General features: G+C 39.0%; 1 protein-coding gene across 1 annotated transcript; it reads right to left on the reverse strand.

The window, feature by feature from the left end:
- Positions 1-16347: 16347 nt before the first annotated feature.
- Positions 16348-17085, reverse strand: LOC123987844 (mediator of RNA polymerase II transcription subunit 15-like). The gene is made up of 3 exons (XM_046286001.1): positions 16840-17085; positions 16602-16751; positions 16348-16530 (listed from the first exon to the last, which is right to left on the reverse strand). Exons 1-3 carry the CDS (start codon positions 17083-17085, stop codon positions 16348-16350), a joined length of 579 nt encoding a protein of 192 aa, XP_046141957.1.
- Positions 17086-19013: the final 1928 nt, after the last annotated feature.

Genomic DNA, 19013 nt, shown 5'->3' on the forward strand with positions numbered 1-19013 from the left:
ATTTCTTCCCAAAAATTCCGTGTAACAAAAACGGTAAAGATTTGAAATTCTTGCCTGGATGTGGTAATGACTTGGCCTTTCTTTGGATTATTGTTGCAGAGGTCCTCCTTTCCGAGATAGCCAACATCGACAAGCATTCTTCCTCCAGGATCAATTAGTTGGCAATCTGCGGATGTCAAGTGTGCGTAGTTTCCCTTTGTGGTGATGAGCGTTTCTTCGCAATTTATTATTTTACAGCGGCCGTAATCATCTTGTTCTTCTTCCGATGATGAGTCTTCTGGGTGTGATGATAATGAGTCCGCTGCTGATTCATAGCAGATGGGCAGAGTATTACTAAAGTGCATTGGAGTGCTTTCTTGAATTTGTGTACCCGGTGGAGTCTGCGGTCTGGCAGGTTGTAGGGGTGGTTGTAAACCTTGGACATCTGGCCCGTCTGTTGGTGGTGTAGGAGGGTCAGGTAGTTCCACGACAGTAGACGCAGGCCTTATGGTAGTCTGACTGTTTTCCTCTTCGTCGAAAGATATTAAATCTGCAGTATTTTGTGGAGTCTCGGAAGTGGTTGGACTTGGTATGAAATGACCAGCGGTTTGAGTGGAATGCGCTATTGGCATAAATGGAGAGGTTAGGTTGATATCATCCCGTAGTTCCAACAGATTTTGTGAAGGGGTAGGTAATGGTGATTTTATGATTGGTGTGATCCTGTCGGTTGGATCTTGATGTATTTTCCTTCTTCTAATTGATCGGGGTTGAGGCGTGATTGTCGCTTCATCAGAACTGCTGGTATCTTCCGTGTATGTTGGTCTTTTCTCCCGATCTCGTCGCAATTCATGGATGCGTCGACCAATGGTATCCGGCTGAGGGTCCGGGTTTGGTATTGGCACTTTGAACTCCTTGTCTTCTCGTGGAATCAAAGGGAGACAGACTGTAGGAGGGTTCCGGGATAAAGCGTCTGCGTTTTTGTTTATTTTCCCAGGCTTGTGAATAACATCGTACTCGTACTCTAAGAGTCTTAATTTCCATTTTACTAGCCGTGAAGTGGGGTCTTTAACTGAATGTAACCAAACCAGCGGTCGATGATCCGTGACAAGTGTAAATCTTCGTCCGAAGACATATGGTCGGAAATACTGTACTGCGTATACCATGGCTAGACACTCCTTATCCGTTGCTGAATAATTTCTTTCGGCTGGATTCAAACTTCGAGAAGCGTATGCAATTGGTAAGTCTCGTCCAATTTCCCCTTGGCTTAAAACTGCCCCAATCGCATGATCCGAAGCATCCGTCGTGATAACAAATGGTCGTTCAAAATCTGGATATTGTAATATTGGTTGTGTACAGAGTTCTTGTTGAATTGTTTATCTTGGATACTAATCCGCGCCGGACCGGTGAGTTTAGTCAACACGATACTCAGATACTCTGTTTCCGACGTATCTGGTATTAACGCGAGCCCGTTTTCTACACTCTGAGCGAAAACCGACAAAGCTGGATTCTCGCCATCGAAAGTGGGTATCGGCGCGGTAGCGAATTGAATACAATTACGCTGTGTTAACAAGGCCATAGAATTAGCCATTGTTAAGGTAAGATTCGCGACTTCGTCAGCCGAAAGCCTGGTTTCTGGCATTTTAACGCGAAAATCCTATAGAACAATTATAATACAAGTCCAGTTGTATCCACGGTATCCTTACGGATATTTATTCAGTGGATCCCACCGCTGTCACCAGTTTTGTTACGATCCGGAGGGGGCGGCTGCGTAGCCGGGGCTTAATTTAGGTAAATGGTAATTGTTAATGGCTTGACCAGTGTTGTTATTAACACTGGGAGCCTAAGGAAGTAGACGTGGAGACGAACCTACGTATGGCTAACGTAGGGAGCTCCAGGAGGTTGGCTATGGTGGACGAACCTACGTATGGCTAACGTAGGGAGCCACAGGAAAGGTGTAGAGTGGAGGACGAACCTACGTATGGCTAACGTAGGGAGCCGCAGGAAGCGTTAGTATTAGGTCTCGTAACTTGATTGATGTACCTCGAGCGGTAAAGGTACACCTTAGTGGGTTTCTGGACAGTAAATATAACTGTACAATAGTATGTAAATTAAACTAGTACATATGAGTTTATTCTCTATTCCGGACCTTACAATTGTTGTGTGTAATTGTCGCGGTATTCAATGAATTGAACTCTAGGTTGCACGTTTGAAATGAGTTGAATAAATAAAGTTTAGTTTCGATTCCGCGAAGCAAGAATCTAATCCTTCTCGGTTTTCACGAACACGAGCAAACGGGGGCGGATTACAACGATTATAATAATGCTTAACAGCCGACAACGTACTGTATAGTTACTGTGAGTGCTTGAAAGGGACTTGAATACCCGATCTCGCAGAGTTTCCTCGTTGCAGAGATTATCCGAAAAAGAACGTACTGACGTGTATCGAACTGATTCTAGACTTCAACTAGACCCGAGGTGCCCTTGTCGCCACCCTTTTTATACTTAAAAACTAGAGTAAAAAGGGTGGTGGGGACTGACTCTACGTGACCCGTAGGACCGCGCCCTTGCTTTGCGTTGGTCTCGAATTTTCTAGAAGACGGTTGGTGTCGGGTGCACACATCCGATTCCATATAAGGAAATTTCTTGAGAAGGGTTTGTAACACCATATAAGGAAATTTCCAAGACGGATACGTAACAATGGCACCTGGGAATTTAATATAGCCTAACCTAACCCAATCTACTCTTCCTAATCAGTGAATTAAGTTAGGTTAGGGTAAAGTGATATTCTGGTCGCCGTTAGGAGACCAGACACACATACTGAGATTCAAAGTCATGAAAATTAATTAAATTTGATTTTTAAGCCCACCCGTAATATATGTATATATATATTGATGTCGGTCGCCGTGCTGCTGCCTGCAAAAACAGTAGAAAAGCGGCGATCCCATACTAATGCGTACGTTGTCACGGACACACACGGATAGCCAGAATTCAATGTGATAGTTTCAACAGTTTTTTCGAAAATATCTCGAAAACTAAGGCCGAGCGGCGGTTATATGTATAGGAAAAAGTTGTTCAAAATGTAGAGTTTCACAACATATTTAAATTTCATGAAAATCGGTGAGGTGTAACCTAATCTCAATAATTACCAAAAATTTTTCATTTTTTCATTGTTATTGCAAAATACAGGAAGTTTTTAATGTCAAGATTGGACGATATCAATGACCTTTTAATATGTTGTCGGGGACATGATTCTGAACAACTTTTTCATTATGCATAATTAACGGAAAGTTTTAGTTTGCAAGATATTCGTGAAAAACTATTGTTACTACTACATTGAATTCTACGTATGCCTACGTGTCTCTACATGTGTATGATTCAACATGCAGTCGCCGATTCTCTACTGTTTCTTATATACATGGGTACTCTGCAAGGCATGTGCCGATTGCGATGAAACCTTTCACATCTAATGAGATATTTTCGCGATATTTCACTTGCAAAAATTTATGCAATTTGTTATTGTTAATAACTATTGTGATAACTTGTATGGAACTTGTTATCGTTAAAAACTATCGTTATTGCAATTAACCAATAAGAACGGTAAACCACCTTACGGCATCCTACAAATTATTGGTTAGGGTATGTTAAATAAAATATACTCAGATATTTTAATATAATATTCTTTATTACACCGGCTCAGAAAGGATGTCTTTACTAAGCGAAGAACGGTTACGGACTGACTAAGAGACCCCCAAAAGGAAATCGGGGTCCGTTTTCCTCTGACAGAGTTTACAACATTACCTCTAACTGAAGGACCTCTTAACTTGAGAAAACCCAGATACATCTGGCAGCTTTCTCTTCCCTTTGTTATGAACAGAGGTTCTCCATGCAGTGAGGCATTTTTGTATTAAATTATAATTAGATAATTTAATTAATAATTCAACACAAATACTGCTCGTTCCATTAAAAAGTGTGAAATAAAATAATTTTTAACAAAAAATACAACCGACTTCGAAATGCACTAAAAAGTATGAAATAATTTCTACTTCATTTATACAAATACCCAATATCTATTAATAGAACCTATTTACTCGTTAAATAGTATACTAAATACATTTCCACCTTACAAAATTAAAAATACCCGAATATACGATGCTATCAATAATGATTTGATAGGTTGTCGACGCCTGAACTAGAATCTTCCTAGTAGAAGAAAAGTTTTTAATTTTGCGCCGCCTCCGAAAAGGTTGAAATGTATTTAGTATATTATTTAACGAGTATATAGGTTTTATTAATAGCTGTTGGGTATTTGTATAAATGAAGTAGAAATTATTTCATACTTTTTAGTGCATTTCGAAGTCAGTTGTATTTTTTGTTAAAAATTATTTTCACACGCAACACTTCTGGCGTCTTCTATATTTCGGTTTTCTTCAAAATGCGTTTCTAAAATTGATCGTGCATTATCACTGACTTGACCTGTCTGATTCAGTTCAAAAAGCAATTTACTAGGAGTAGATCCGGTTGACTTACAAAAGGTATTATTTAAAGCATACTCGACAGATTCGAGGACATGACACCACTTACTAGAACTTTCCGCCAATTTCGACAACATAGGAGTTATAACTCTATTATACCTTTCTACTTGTCCATTAGCTCGAGGTGTTCCGACTGCTATCAAGACATGATCTACGTTTTCATTGTTCAAAAATTCTTTAAAAATATTAGAAGTAAAACATGTTCCTCTATCACTAATTATTTGTCGTGGCTTACTATAATTTCGAAAATACTCGCGGAGATATTTTATAGCCTCTTCGCTTTTAGTTGATTTCGAAGGATACAATTTAATATATTTTGTGAAGCCGTCGACTACTGACAATATAAATTTATAACCCCGGCCACTCTTCTCAAGGGGCCCCAAATGGTCTATGTGAAGTGTATGGAACGGTACATTTTCTTTAGGTACACTATGCAGGTAACCCTCGGTCTTTCCTTCAATGGGTGAAAACTCAATGCATCGAAAACAGTTCCTAATATAATTTCTAATTTTGTCCCGCATTTTTGGAAACCAGTATACTCTCCCAATATACTCAACGACCTTGTCTACCCCAACGTGCCCCAAATCGTCATGACCAGATCTGATAACATTTGTCTCCATACACTCGGGTACATAAAATAACAGTTTGTTCATCTTGACTTTCCTATACACTAAGCCATCCCTTAATTCAAAAAACTTATCTTCACTAATTTCTAACTTACGCCGAATTTCAAGAATCTTGAGATCTTGCGTCTGTTTAAGAGACATCACTCGTTCAAAAGTATTTGCTTCTAATATGCAAATACCGTGACATCTGCTCAACGCGTCAACATGACCCATTTTACTATTCGTCCTGTGAACTATTTTATAATCATAGTTTTGTAAAAATAACATCCAACGATAAATTCGTGGGTTAACACTTTGCTTGCTAAGAGTTAACCGAAAACTATCACAATCCGTGACTATAGTAAATGATATCCCGTACAAATATATGTGGAACCTCTTAATAGCGTAAATTACCGCTAAACACTCAAGCTCAAAACTATGGTATTTGGATTCCTGAGTTGACGTTTTTTTGCTAAAATAAAATACTGGCCTAAATATGCTGTTAGGTTGTTTCTGTAACAAAATAGCTCCAAATCCGCTTGCGCTCGCATCGCAGTGCAATTCTGTTTCCAAATTAGGCGCATAAACGGCTAAAACTGGTTCATCAGATAATCGTTTCTTTAAAATCTCAAAAGCTTGATGTTCCTCAGTACCAAAACGAAATTCTGAATTTTTCCTCAGCATGTCATACAACGGTTTTGCAATTATTGAAAAATTTTGTATAAAACGGCGAAAATAACTAGCCAAAGAAACGAATCTGTGCACATCTTTAATAGATTTCGGAATGGGATATTTTAAAACTGACTCCACGTTCTCTTTACTAGGGCGAATGCCATGTTCATCAATAATGTAACCTAAATATGTGATTCGTGTATACAGAAAAGAACATTTATCCCAGCGAAACTGTAAATTATGTAAAACGGCTAAACGGAAAATTTCACCTAAGATTTCTAAACGTTCATCAAGAGACTGCGTAGCGACCAAAATGTCATCGAGATACAATAATAATTTACGTGCACTGATCGAGATGGTCGTCTATCAACGGTGTTGGAAAATTGTTTTTTATCGTAATTTTGTTTAGTTCACGGTAGTCGACACATAACCGTATGTCACCATTCTTTTTCCTAACGAGTACAATCGGGCTAGCATAAGGAGAATCACTTGGTCGAATCACACCGCAAAGTATATCCCGTCCCGACAAAGATAAACGAATCATTATACGCGTACTTGGACACATCCGATTCATACATAGCAGTTGATATATCGAGTCTAGATTTCATACGAATTAGTGACAAAGATTTAGACAAATGTAAAAGGTTAAACAACCATTACTTGTGCAAAATGTACCATCGCGTTTTCAAGGCCATCCCGCAAGGCCCATGCGAAGTACAAATGTTCACAAAAGTAGTTCAGCACCCAAAAAATTGCAACATTAGATTCATAACTTTAAATCAAACAATCCTAATCGAACTGCACCACCCCGGCACATGGATTTATGTAACTCAAAAACCGATCCAGTTAGTTATCACATGCGAGCATCACACCACTCAGATAATTCAATTACAAGACTCTGGTATTATAGCGATCAAAGCAAAATGTACGATTTCCACGACTGAATTTACAATAGAAACAGGAAAAATTTATAAATCCGAAAAAATAATAAGCTATTTACCTACTTATAATTTAACAGTACCCGATCTACCTAAAGTATTAGACATAACACACCTCCAACACGCCCAACAGTATAAACTACGAAAAATTATTAAACACCCCCAAAAATTGCGTGCGATTAGTAAAAGTCTATTAAATGTAAAAGCCGATCTCAGTGCAAATAATAACATTATACCTGTAGAATACCATTATAGCCTCATTTCATAATTGTAATTATCGCAAGTATAGTAATTTTTTATAAATACGTTCCTAAAATGAAATGTAAAGGTAATAAAATAATTTTTAACAAAAAATACAACCGACTTCGAAATGCACTAAAAAGTATGAAATAATTTCTACTTCATTTATACAAATACCCAACAGCTATTAATAAAACCTATTTACTCGTTAAATAGTATACTAAATACATTTCAACCTTTTCGGAGGCGGCGCAAAATTAAAAATACCCGAATATACGATGCTGTCAATAATGATTTGATAGGTTGTCGACGCCTGAATCTTCCTAGTATAAGAAAAGTTTTTAATTTTGCGCCGCCTCCGAAAAGGTTGAAATGTATTTAGTATACTATTTAACGAGTAAATAGGTTTTATTAATAGCTGTTGGGTATTTGTATAAATGAAGTAGAAATTATTTCATACTTTTTAGTGCATTTCGAAGTCGGTTGTATTTTTTGTTAAAAATTATTTTATTTCACACTTTTTAGTGGAACGAGCAGTATTTATAGGATGCCGTAAGGTGGTTTACCGTTCTTATTAGTTAATTGCAATAACGATAGTTTTCAACGATAACAAGTTCCATACAAGTTATAATAATAGTTATTAACAATAACAAATTGCATAAATTTTTGCAAGTGAGATATCGCGGCAATGTGAAAGGTTTCATCGCAATCATGCCTTGAAGAGTATAGGGCCATTCCACGCAAAGTGATCACACTTTTTCCCGCATGGTCTTGGATTTTTGTTAAATTTTGTAGGCTTGTAGAACCCAATGTACGAACAAAAAATCGATGCTCCGTTCCTCGATATTGTTTAAACTTTCCGAGTTATAAGGACTGAAAATTTAGGGTCACTTTTTTTTTCAAAAAATCATAACTCGGAAAGTATTATAGATATCGACATGCATGAACCGGCATTTTATAGATGTAACTTCAGAGTTTAATAAAAAAATTACTACATGTGTCAACGCAATCTTCAAATTGTTGTAAATAATGTTTACAGTTTTCAAACTTGAAAATAACCCCAAGTGGGAGCACGAATCGGTCTGAAACTCTTCCTGTAGAATCTTTAAAGAGTTTTCTAAATATCCTGAAAATTTCATGATGGAACACGCAGAATTGCCGGAGTTATAAAATTTTATCGCTGCGTATGACCTGCCGGCGGACCATCACGCGCCGTCCGGTCCCCATGCGCCGCTGCACTTGGCCGCCGTTACTTTTCGGTCTATCCGCTTACAAATACAAATTGGAGTAAATAATTGTTTCTAATACATACTTTTTTCTTAATCTGGAGGGGTGATTTTAAAGACTTTGATGTGATAGGCGATTCACCAAGAGATTTAAGGGCACTATTTAACGACGATAACGAATATTCCCTATCTATTTCTTCTACATAACTATCTGTATTTGTTCCCGAATTTGACGAATTGTTGCTTATTACTTGTTCTACATTACTTGGACCAACAACTGGTTCTTGAACTGTTGAAGACCAAACCGGCTCACTTACGTTTACGATAGGAAGATTTTGACGATTTAATCTAGATGTTCGAATTACTCGCATTCTACACATGCAGCACAAATTTTCTTCTAATATTATATTCTGATATTTTTCACGAAACGCGGTTGTAACTGAACGAAGATTTTTAGTTACATTTGAATGTCGAGGTAAACTAAATGGATTGGAACAATATCTTCGCGGCATTTTTGCTTTCCACCGGTACACAATTACAATTTTAAACTAAGAAAAACAAGAAACTGAAAAGTACACAGCACAGTTATGCACAACACTGAACGCTTAACTGAAACCGCTTGTCTCGTTGCTTTCCCACATAAAACTGAACGGTGTTCTGGAAAAGTGAACCGTCGAAGTCGTTTTGCGATACTTTTATTGCCTTTTAAGGGTTTGTAGACAAAAGTACCTAAAACGCGTCGACCTATTCCGTAGTTGTTAACCAATGGCTGGCTATTTGAAAAAATGTAGAGTAGCGGCGTATGGGGACCGGACGGCGCGTGATGGTCCGCCGGCAGGTCATACGCAGCGATAAAATTTTATAACTCCGGCAATTCTGCGTGTTCCATCATGAAATTTTCAGGATATTTAGAAAACTCTTTAAAGATTCTACAGGAAGAGTTTCAGACCGATTCGTGCTCCCCCTTGGGGTTATTTTCAAGTTTGAAAACTATAAACATTATTTACAACAATTTGAAGATTGCGTTGACACATGTAGTAATTTTTTTATTAAACTCTGAAGTTTTACCTATAAAATGCCGGTTCATGCATGTCGATATCTATAATACTTTCCGAGTTATGATTTTTTGAAAAAAAAGTGACCCTAAATTTTCAGTTTTTATAACTCGGAAAGTTTAAACAATATCGAGGAACGGAGCATCGATTTTTTGTTCGTAAATTGGGTTCTACAAGCCTACAAAATTTAACAAAAATCCAAGACCATGCGGGAAAAAGTGTGATCACTTTGCGTGGAATGGGCCTATACATGTATACAAGAAACAGTAGAGAATCAGCGACTGCATGCTGACTCATATACCGGTAGAGACACGTAGGCATACGTAAAATTCAATGTAGTAGTAACAATAGTTTTTACGAATATCTCGGAAACTAAAGCTTTCCGTTAATTATGCATAATGAAAAAGTTGTTCAGAATCATATCCCCGATAACATATTAAAAGGTCATTGAAATCGTCCAATTTTGACATTAAAAACTTCCTGTATTTTGCAATAACAATGAAAAAATGAAAAATTTTTTTTTAATGGGACCATCCGGAAGACATACCCTACAAGATGTAAAAGGTTTCGTTCCGATTGGTACATCCATCTCGGAGTAATCGGTGAACACACACAAAAAAAAAAATACATACTGATCGAATTGAGTAACCTCCTCCTTTTCGAAGTCGGTTAAAAACCAACAAACTAACAATTCGCAAATAAAAACAACGGAACAAATCCCAGATCCATCCCTCGACGAATCACAAATCGTCATCACAGCGAAACGCAATAAATCGGAACAGAAGCGAACATTATAAATATTAATAACACGTTAAAGCGGCATATTATTAAACACTGTTACCTATTTAATGTCATATATATAAAAAAAAATAATTAAAAAAAAAAGAGAAACCTTATATACGATAAGTAATAAGTAAGTCATTGTAAATCGAATAAGTGTAAGCGCACTCCTTCCACGGGGGGAGGGATGTTGTGCCCGGCAACGAGCATAAGGGTCATCGTACGACCATCGCCCGGCTAAAGAATGTCCGAATCAGCAGTACATACCGATAGGGAAACTCTGCAAGCTAGCAGAGCACGCGCCGGGCAACGCGACCTTGTTTGATCATCCACACGCAACGCGATACATTATAAAAGAGCGAAGAAGCTCGTTTTGGTAATAAACACTCGACTGTTACTCGGACACCGGTGAATTCAAATTCTTCAACCGCTCCAAAACCCGAAATCCCAAAAAATCGCCTGAGGGCACAACAGCAGATATTCAGGTTCTTTTTTCACATAATAATTCTGTGGAATGTACCGAATAAAGTGATATAAATTGTTATTACATTATAGACATGTAAATATATTTAAATAATAATGGAAGTGGAAGAGACGCCTAAATAGCACGAACGTCGGCTGATATTTCCTACTATATTTCAAAAACTAACAATCTAGGAGAAAATCTAATTATATCACACGATAGAGAAACATTTTTGCTAAGTATAACATTAAAGCAATGTGTAAAAATTAGGTTTCTACTTTGAAATTTAAGCCTGATAACTTGGCATAGAAGGAAGGAACATACTCGCAAAACGTACACGTCAAACAGGTCGACCGTAAGCGTTGAGAACTACTGCTTTCACCGCTATAACGCCATCTATCAGATGTCGCACACATTCAAAGTCAAAAAATCCAAGCATTACATTTATTAATTGAATATAGTATAGTTCAAAACTGTTACAACTGCATATAAATATGTATATACTTGTTTATTTCTAGTTTTAAAAATATGATAATGATGAAATATATGTAAAAAACATTATACAAAATTAAAACAAAAGTAACTAACGCTAAATAAAACTAAAACTATATACAAAACTTAAACTAAAACTAAATTTAATATTTAGTTGCGTATCCCTTGCTTCTTTAACTGCTGTCAATCTGTTGTTCATGGAATCAACCAATTTTTTTGTAATTTCGCTCGTGATATTTGCCCATTCCGCATGTAAGACAGTTTTTAATTGGTCTCTACTCTTGATGTGGTGCTGCCTAATCCTCACTTCTAATTCATGCCATACATTTTCAATTATATTCAAGTTCGGCGATTGTGGTGGTGGCTCCAACACTTTTGGGCAATTGTATAAGACCCACTCCCTTATTATTGCAGCTTTATGTTTAGGATCGTTATCCTGGTACATATGAAACGTGTTTAATATGCCTAACTTTTCCGCACTTTGTTTTAAATTTTGTTTCAAAATTTGCAAATATTGCCACTTGTCCATATTCCCTTCTACTATATCCAGATTTTCCACGCCGGATGCTGCCACGCATCCCCACACCTTTATGGACCCATTTCCATGTTTAAATGTTGGTTTTATATTTTGTAACTTCAGCTCCTCGTTGGATTTTCTCCAAACCAAAATTCTTCCATTCGTTTCGTTTACCGTGAATTTACTCTCGTCTGTAAATAACACGTTTTGCCAAAAGGAAATGTCTTTGTTGATATATTGGCGAGAAAATTCTAACCGCTTCACCCTATTTTTTTCGCTAATGTACGGTTTTTGTCGCGCCACTCTTCCATTATAATTACTTTTTCTTGACACTCTTCTAACTGTTTCAGGGTGCACTTCCAAATTAAAAAATTCTTCCATTTTACCAGCAATTTTCGGTGCACTTAGCATTGGATTCTGTTTAATTTGTTGCAAAATGTACCGCTCATGTCTATCACTGCAACTTTTCTTCCCGCTTTCTTTTGGTTTATTTAAAATTCGATTTTCGTCGCGATATCTTTTGATGATGTATTCAACTGTGCTCCGACTTCTATTAATTATATTAGAGATTTCACGTTGTGATTTGCCTTGTTGGAAATGGTGAATAATTAAATTCCGTTCTTCTACGATAGTCTGCCTTTTTGGAGTTGACATTTTTATATATTGACCTAATTTGCTTGGCGTGCAAGCAATTACTGGTTTTCAATTGTTTTTTAAGCACAGAAGCCATGTTGTCATATGTATGTCATTTGTATTTCTATATGACGTAACAATAAACATATAAAAATGTCCGAGGCTACCCGCCGTCCAAGGCTACCCGCCTTTCCCCTCCCTGCCAATTCCGCTGAATACTAAGAAAGCCAATTAAGGGGGTAGACACGGGTAATGCAGCGAGGTGACATTACCGGCAAAAATGGGCCTAAAAAGGGGTCCGGGACTTTTCGCTTTTCGTCCTTATATGAGAGTATTTGAGGCTGGGTGAGGGCTCATTCGAAAGAGGAAGGTTCAATGCAGCACGCTCTGGTCATGATTGAACGATATTTTGTTAATATCTAATAATATGAGTGTCCAAAGTAGAGGAAAAATCGAGAAAATACATCCGCAGAATCAAAGGGATTTTTAGGTCACTAAAACAGTTTTATGACTCAAATGATGACCAGAGCGTGCTGCATTGAACCTTTCTCTTTCGAATGAGCCCTCACCCAGCCTCAAATATTCTCATATAAGGACGAAAAGCGAAAAGTCGCGATTGCATTCTCACAGACGAGTTTCGCCATTATCTGGATACTACAGAGCAAGTCACGTGACAAATTTAGTTCAGCTAGTAGTTATAAGGTGGCGTCTAAGTAGAAAGGCTGCCGATTTGGAATTGTAGTCAGAATCAAGCGTTAGCTTGATTACGTCACTCGAACTGTGCTGCGAAGGCAAGCGAAAAAGGCAACATCGCCGGAACTCTGAGTGAGACGCACTACAGTCATGCTGTCCTTCTCTCATTCTGAATGTTGAGATTGTCCCTTTTCGCTAAGATTTGACTGCTGCCCGCCTGGATTTTTCACAGCGCCCCATAACAAACCTCGCCCCATTCAAACTATATCGTATTTGGTATCATTTTAATCCGAAAAATTTCACCAATGCGCTAGTAAAAGTTTCACTAAAAAAAAGTCAAAAATAAAAAAGTTTTTTGATTCAATTAGTATTAGTCACACCGATACGTTTCGGCTCTTTCCTTTGATCATCGGACTTCTCTCTTTCTGCCACTGTCTATCCCTTTCTACATTCACGCTTGGCTGGTCGTCGCATGTAACCCGAGTTTCGACACCTCGGCTGGATATATGCAACGTCTGGGTCCCAATCTCTGTTGCATATATTCAACTTTTACTGTATATACCCGAGGTCCCTCCATTTATTAGTTCTAATAGTACCATATTACTTTTTTATGCAGAATGTTTCAAGGAGTTGACACAAGTAAAAAAAAATGCAATTCCACTTAAATAAAAAATGGATTTGCATTTTTTGAGTGCATCGTTGCATTCACGAAGAAAATGAAATCACAGAAAAATAGACATTATCATACCATTGAACTTTTATATAAACAGCTTTTTCCTATCTCTTACCAAATTCAAGATATAACCCGTCCCAATGGCATGACGTATTCTGTATACTTTTATTAATTAAAAAACATTTATTTAAAAAAGTTAATAACTTCTTCTAAAAATAATTCTCAGATTGCAAGTTCCTTCGGAGCAGTCATATATTTTTCAGCAGCGAGGAGTGCTACGGTGTGCTATGTAAAATCCACGCGTTTGGTCAGTCAGAATTTATCGGAGCGTGACAATTCTATCATTTGGGTTGAAAGAAAGATAGCATGATCATCGTACATCTCACTCTAAACGCGCGCCAATGTTTCGCTTTCGTTCTTCAGGCGTATCGTGGCGATGCCTCTGGCGAGATGAGCGTTTGAATGTGTTTGTAAAAATACTTGAGGCGCTGTTGCCTTCCTAGATCGTGTTGCGCGCACGCTAGCTGAGAATTAAACCTTTCAAGTTCGTAACAAAACACGCAAGTGGCTCCACCAGGCCCAACGAAAAAACTGCTGTAATACCGACGTCCCGAATCGGTGACGTCACGTACTGTGTCTACCCCCTTAAGGCGATGCGAGCGTTGAGGCCGAACTCCGAATTCCGCGTCGGTAAAGCAGTCAACGTTTCATCGAAAATTATGCTGAACAGAAACTGATTTCAGCGCTACCTCAGTTGTTGCATCCAACTAACGGCATGCTATTCTACGTCACTCTTCTCATACACCTAAATGACACACGGATGCTACGATAGCTATATGTATTATGTATGACCTAGAAAGTGTACTCCTTCAGCCAAATATTATTGTATATACATTTTCTGTAATATAACATAGCCAAGGGAAGAATATTCCTACAAATACAAATTGAATGTCTAAATAATATGTCTCGATATTGTACTCCGAATTCCTATAAATTGAATGCGTAGGGTTAGTTTATCCTTATAAGAATAATTGCAGGAATAGTTCAACTAATGTCAATAGTATGATGTTGTACTCATGTACAGGTACTCGCAGCGAAAATCGTCCACCCGCAACGGAGCGTATATAAATCTAAATAAAACAATAAATAGAAACCAAATACAGTGATTGTGCATATCAAATTATTCTGCATACATAATTATATAACATATTCAAAAAGTAAAAGATTTTGTTGAATAATAATGGAGATATAGCATTGCAAATAGGATCGTGTCCGAAATGAACCTCACTGCAAACATCGTCCACTTTCAACAACGTTTCATAAATTGCAATAGTTATTTGATTTTGTAACTTTTAATAAGTGATTCTTATAAATTTTTATCTGGTCCTTTTTCCGCGTAATAATTCTGTGGACTCTACCGAGCAAAATGATCTAAATTGTTATTACATTATAGACATGTAAATATATTTACATAATAATGGAAGGGGGAGAGGCGCATAAATCCCACGAACGTCTGCTGATATGTGTATATCGTTAGTACTGTGACCCTCTCGGGGGTTCACTCTATACAAAACGGATGTCTCTAAATACAGAATTCACGTTGGGCGCCAGCCACTGATTGTGGCAACCGAAAGCATACAAAAGGAAAGGGGTATGGGGCGTTACACTGGAGGGTTCGCGGGCACTTACGTCCGTACAATTTCGCGGGGGAGTGCGCGAGGAGGAAATAGCTGGGGGCGGGAAGGTACAGGGTCGGGATGGGTTCTCGCGGGGGTCTCTACGTTACGCGTAGTTTTACAAGAAACCGGGGTCGAAACGAGAAGGGGTTCGTTGCCAAACTCACAATACAATATAATCTTAAAATCGGGGAAGCGAAGGGCTTACCAAAACGCCTTCTACTCCAAGCTCCTCACTCACACGCTCACAATATTCTCTATCTCGCAAAATGCTTCACAACTCTCAATACTCTCGATACTTCTGACACGGTAGCCTCAGGCTCATTAACGGCTCGTCGTCGCTGGATATTTTTGGGAGGGGATGGGGTTTTGGAAGGGGGCCTTTTCGGCACGGGCCTGATCGATTATCGATACTCGATACACCGGTGATCGGGGTCGATGGGGCTGACGGACTTCCTGCTGTGACGGGTGGGCTGAGGTCTTCGGGCTCGGCGACAGATGGCTCTGGGTGGACGTTTTCGTCAATTTGGGCCGCTTCATCATCATTTCTGGAAACTCCACGTTGCTCCTTATTTGCTGGAGGGGTGGATCTGTCGCCGGCCTCGAAGCTCCTGTTGAGGGTGGTTCTCGTTGTGCCAGTCCGTCGCCTCCATCTGTCCGACACCGGTGGGTGGGAGGAAAAGGGGTGAGGTGAGGGAAGGGTTATGGGTTAGTGTTAGGTGGGCGCATGGGTGGGGGAAGCGCAGCGATTGTAACGGGGGGGCACGGGTGTCACCACGTTACAGTACACATGATGGAATAGGAAAATAAATGAGAAGAACGTAACTAGTGGAAAATATTATAATATAATACAAATACATAATAATAATAATAATAGTAATTTAAAAAAAAGTGTAATTAAAATAAAATAATAATATGAAAAAAAATTTTAATAATTAAAATAAAAGAATAATAATTAAGTTAAGTAAATAAAATAGTAATTAGAAAAAATTGTAATTAAAATAAAATAATAATATGAAAAAAAAATTATAATATTTACAATAGAATAATAATAATGATAATAAACTAGGTCTGTAATAATAGTTCCTGAAATCAAACAAATCATATTTTTATATTATCTTTGTCGTTACAAGTTGTTACCTTGTCATATACAGATATTATCGTCATACTCACTTCAAGTGTGCCGCCCGCAACAGGGACCACAGGTACTGTGGTCCGCGCCGCAGTCGTGCCTATACCCGCACTGGCCGCTGCAGTGACTGCGGCTGCCGCAGTGACGGTGCATGGTTTGCCGCCACATCCGCTTTGCCTCTCGGCGGCGTTGCCGGATCAGCCGCTGCTGTTCTCCGCCGTATGCCTGGAAAAATAAATATAATGTTATTGTTCATAAACAATGAATAACAGAAATAACGTAAAAAAGCGACTTACGCTGGGCTGTTCCGGCGCGTAGAGCCCGGCTAATTGTGACTGGTGCGGCTGATATTCATACGGCTGCGGCTGCGTAGCCTGAGGCTGCGGCAGCACGTACGGTTGCGGCGGCTGGTGCTGCGGCTGCGGCTGCGGCGGCTGGTGCTGTGGCTGCAATAATAAATATTATGATATCATGTATAAACAATAAATAGCTGAAATAACGTATACACATGAACGCAAAAAAACTACTTACCACCATAAGCCCAGCATGTTGCCCCTTCATGTCTCGCACTTGCTGCCGCAGGGCTGTGATTTCCGCCATGTTACGCTGCATTTGCAGCGATTGCTGCTGTATCAGCTGTTCAGACTGCGGTTGCTGTTCAGACTGCGGTTGCTGTTGCGGTTGCAACCGCAGGTGCTGCACTTGCTGTTGCAGCTGCAACAGCGGCTCTGGCTGTTCCTTTTTGTCATCTTCATTATCTGAAAAGAAATTGCAAAACATGGGTAATATGTACCTCAAATTGAATCAAATGACTTTCGGTTTCTCGATAAGCTATACCAAAGCTCGACAAAATTTCCACTTTTCAGCCGATTTTCAGCTGTCTCCGCCTACCGCTATTCCCCTTGCCGCGACGTTCATCACGCAGCCAACGAACCGTTTGAGGCTCAGGAGCGGGCACTCGCTTGACTTTCTTGTTTGATAAAACATTTTCACCAGAAAGAATAACCTGTCGCAATTTGTAATCAAACGCTGCCTCGCTAGCTTCTCTACCACGGAGGCGATCTAGTCGATGCAGCGTTGCCAAGTAGGCGACAAAGTATTCACTTTTCGACGCGAGCATCGGGACGGGGGGGGGCAAACGCAGACAATGAATATTTGTGTATCTCACAAGTATATTATAAATGTTATTATATTCTTCAGAAAAGCTAGAAGCTGCTCTACACTGTACCACCAAAAATCTCTTAAATGTGTGCAATTTTGACTTCTACGAGAGCACTGTTGCATATTTGATAAGAGTGTCAAACCTTTCCATCACCGGAGTACACTTCTAAATGACCAAAAAAAGTCACTTTCACTTACCTAACGTCTCGAGTTTGCATAGGAAAGACCTGTCGCGCGGGTTGCCTATTCCAGCGGTTTTTCGAATTTTCAATCGAATTCTGGAGGCACAGGAAATTAAAATTTTCGAAATATCTTTTTTGCATCGTAACCAGCACTCTAAAAGGCATTGGATGCGATATGTCGTCAAGTCCATTTCAAAAATTTTTGAAAGATGAACACCCCTACTGTACAAAACGTCCTGGACAATAGCGACGACAATCTCGTCGTAAGCGTCGGACACTGTGATGTGGGACGTATTTCGGAAAATGTGCCAGAAGGCCGCCGCATTGTTGACGTTCAGTTCTATTGGAATGAAATACATAGAACGTTCGACAATCATGCACAAGGTATTGAATGTCATTTTCGCGATTGGAAAATGATCGGTAGTCGCCAGCATGGGTGTCTGACACAGTTTTTCTTCAAATGCCAAATGTGCAATTATGAAGATACTGTTTGGTCGGAACCTATGCATTCAGATATAATGAATGTAAATGAGGCCATGACGACCGCGACTGTTACAGTCGGAATCGGCTATGCACAATTAGAAGAATTATGCGCCGCCCTGAACATGTCCTGCATGGCTGAAACGACGTACCGCAGGTACCGTGAAAAACTTGTCGATGAGTTTATGAAAAGCGCAATGCATACCATGCAGGCAGCAAGTGAAGAAGAAAGACGATTAGCTTCTGAAAACAATGAAGTCGTTGACGGTATCCCGTACATAACTGTCATAGCGGATGGTAGCTGGATGAAGAGATCGTATGGTACGAATTATAATTCACTTTCCGGTGTTGGTGCCATTGTAGGTTTCCGCACAGGAAAAGTTCTGTTTATTGGCATACGAAATAAATACTGCACAATATGTGATATAGCGGAACGAGAAGCTAAATCCCCAAAACAGCATAAATGTTATAAAAACTATGATCGTTATGCCAGTTCTAGTAGCATGGAAAGTGATGCTGTTGCTGAAGGTTTCAATTGCAGCATTGAAATGCATGGCTTGATATATAGAACGGTTGTTGCCGATGGTGATAGCAACGTCTGTCATACTATTGTGAATAACAGACCTTACCGAGAACAAAAAGTAACCGTTAGAAAAGTAGAGTGTACCAATCACTTACTTCGTAATTTATGTAAAAAGTTCAGACACGTTGCGGAGAAAACGCAAACGAAAGGTCACAGAGCTCGGGGCTATGTTGTGCACCGAAATATCATTCAAAAAAATATTTTAAATATTCGTAGAGCTGTTGTTTTAGCAGTCAATGCGCGAAAACAAGAAAAAGGGCCCCAGCATATCAAAGCTAGAGAACTTCAGAAGGACATTTGAA

Source organism: Osmia bicornis, chromosome 5 (genome assembly GCF_907164935.1).
Source record: "Osmia bicornis bicornis chromosome 5, iOsmBic2.1, whole genome shotgun sequence".
Lineage (NCBI taxonomy): Eukaryota > Metazoa > Arthropoda > Insecta > Hymenoptera > Megachilidae > Osmia > Osmia bicornis.

Excerpts from the sequence above, each read along its gene's own strand:
- LOC123987844 (XM_046286001.1), bottom strand. The coding sequence starts at position 17,085 with ATGTTTTGCAATTTCTTTTCAGATAATGAAGATGACAAAAAGGAACAG. Across the intron at positions 16,752-16,839 it reads GGCAACATGCTGGGCTTATG|CCACAGCACCAGCCGCCGCA; the intron begins GTGGTAAGTAGT and ends TTATTATTGCAG. Across the intron at positions 16,531-16,601 it reads ACGCGCCGGAACAGCCCAGC|GCATACGGCGGAGAACAGCA; the intron begins GTAAGTCGCTTT and ends TTATTTTTCCAG.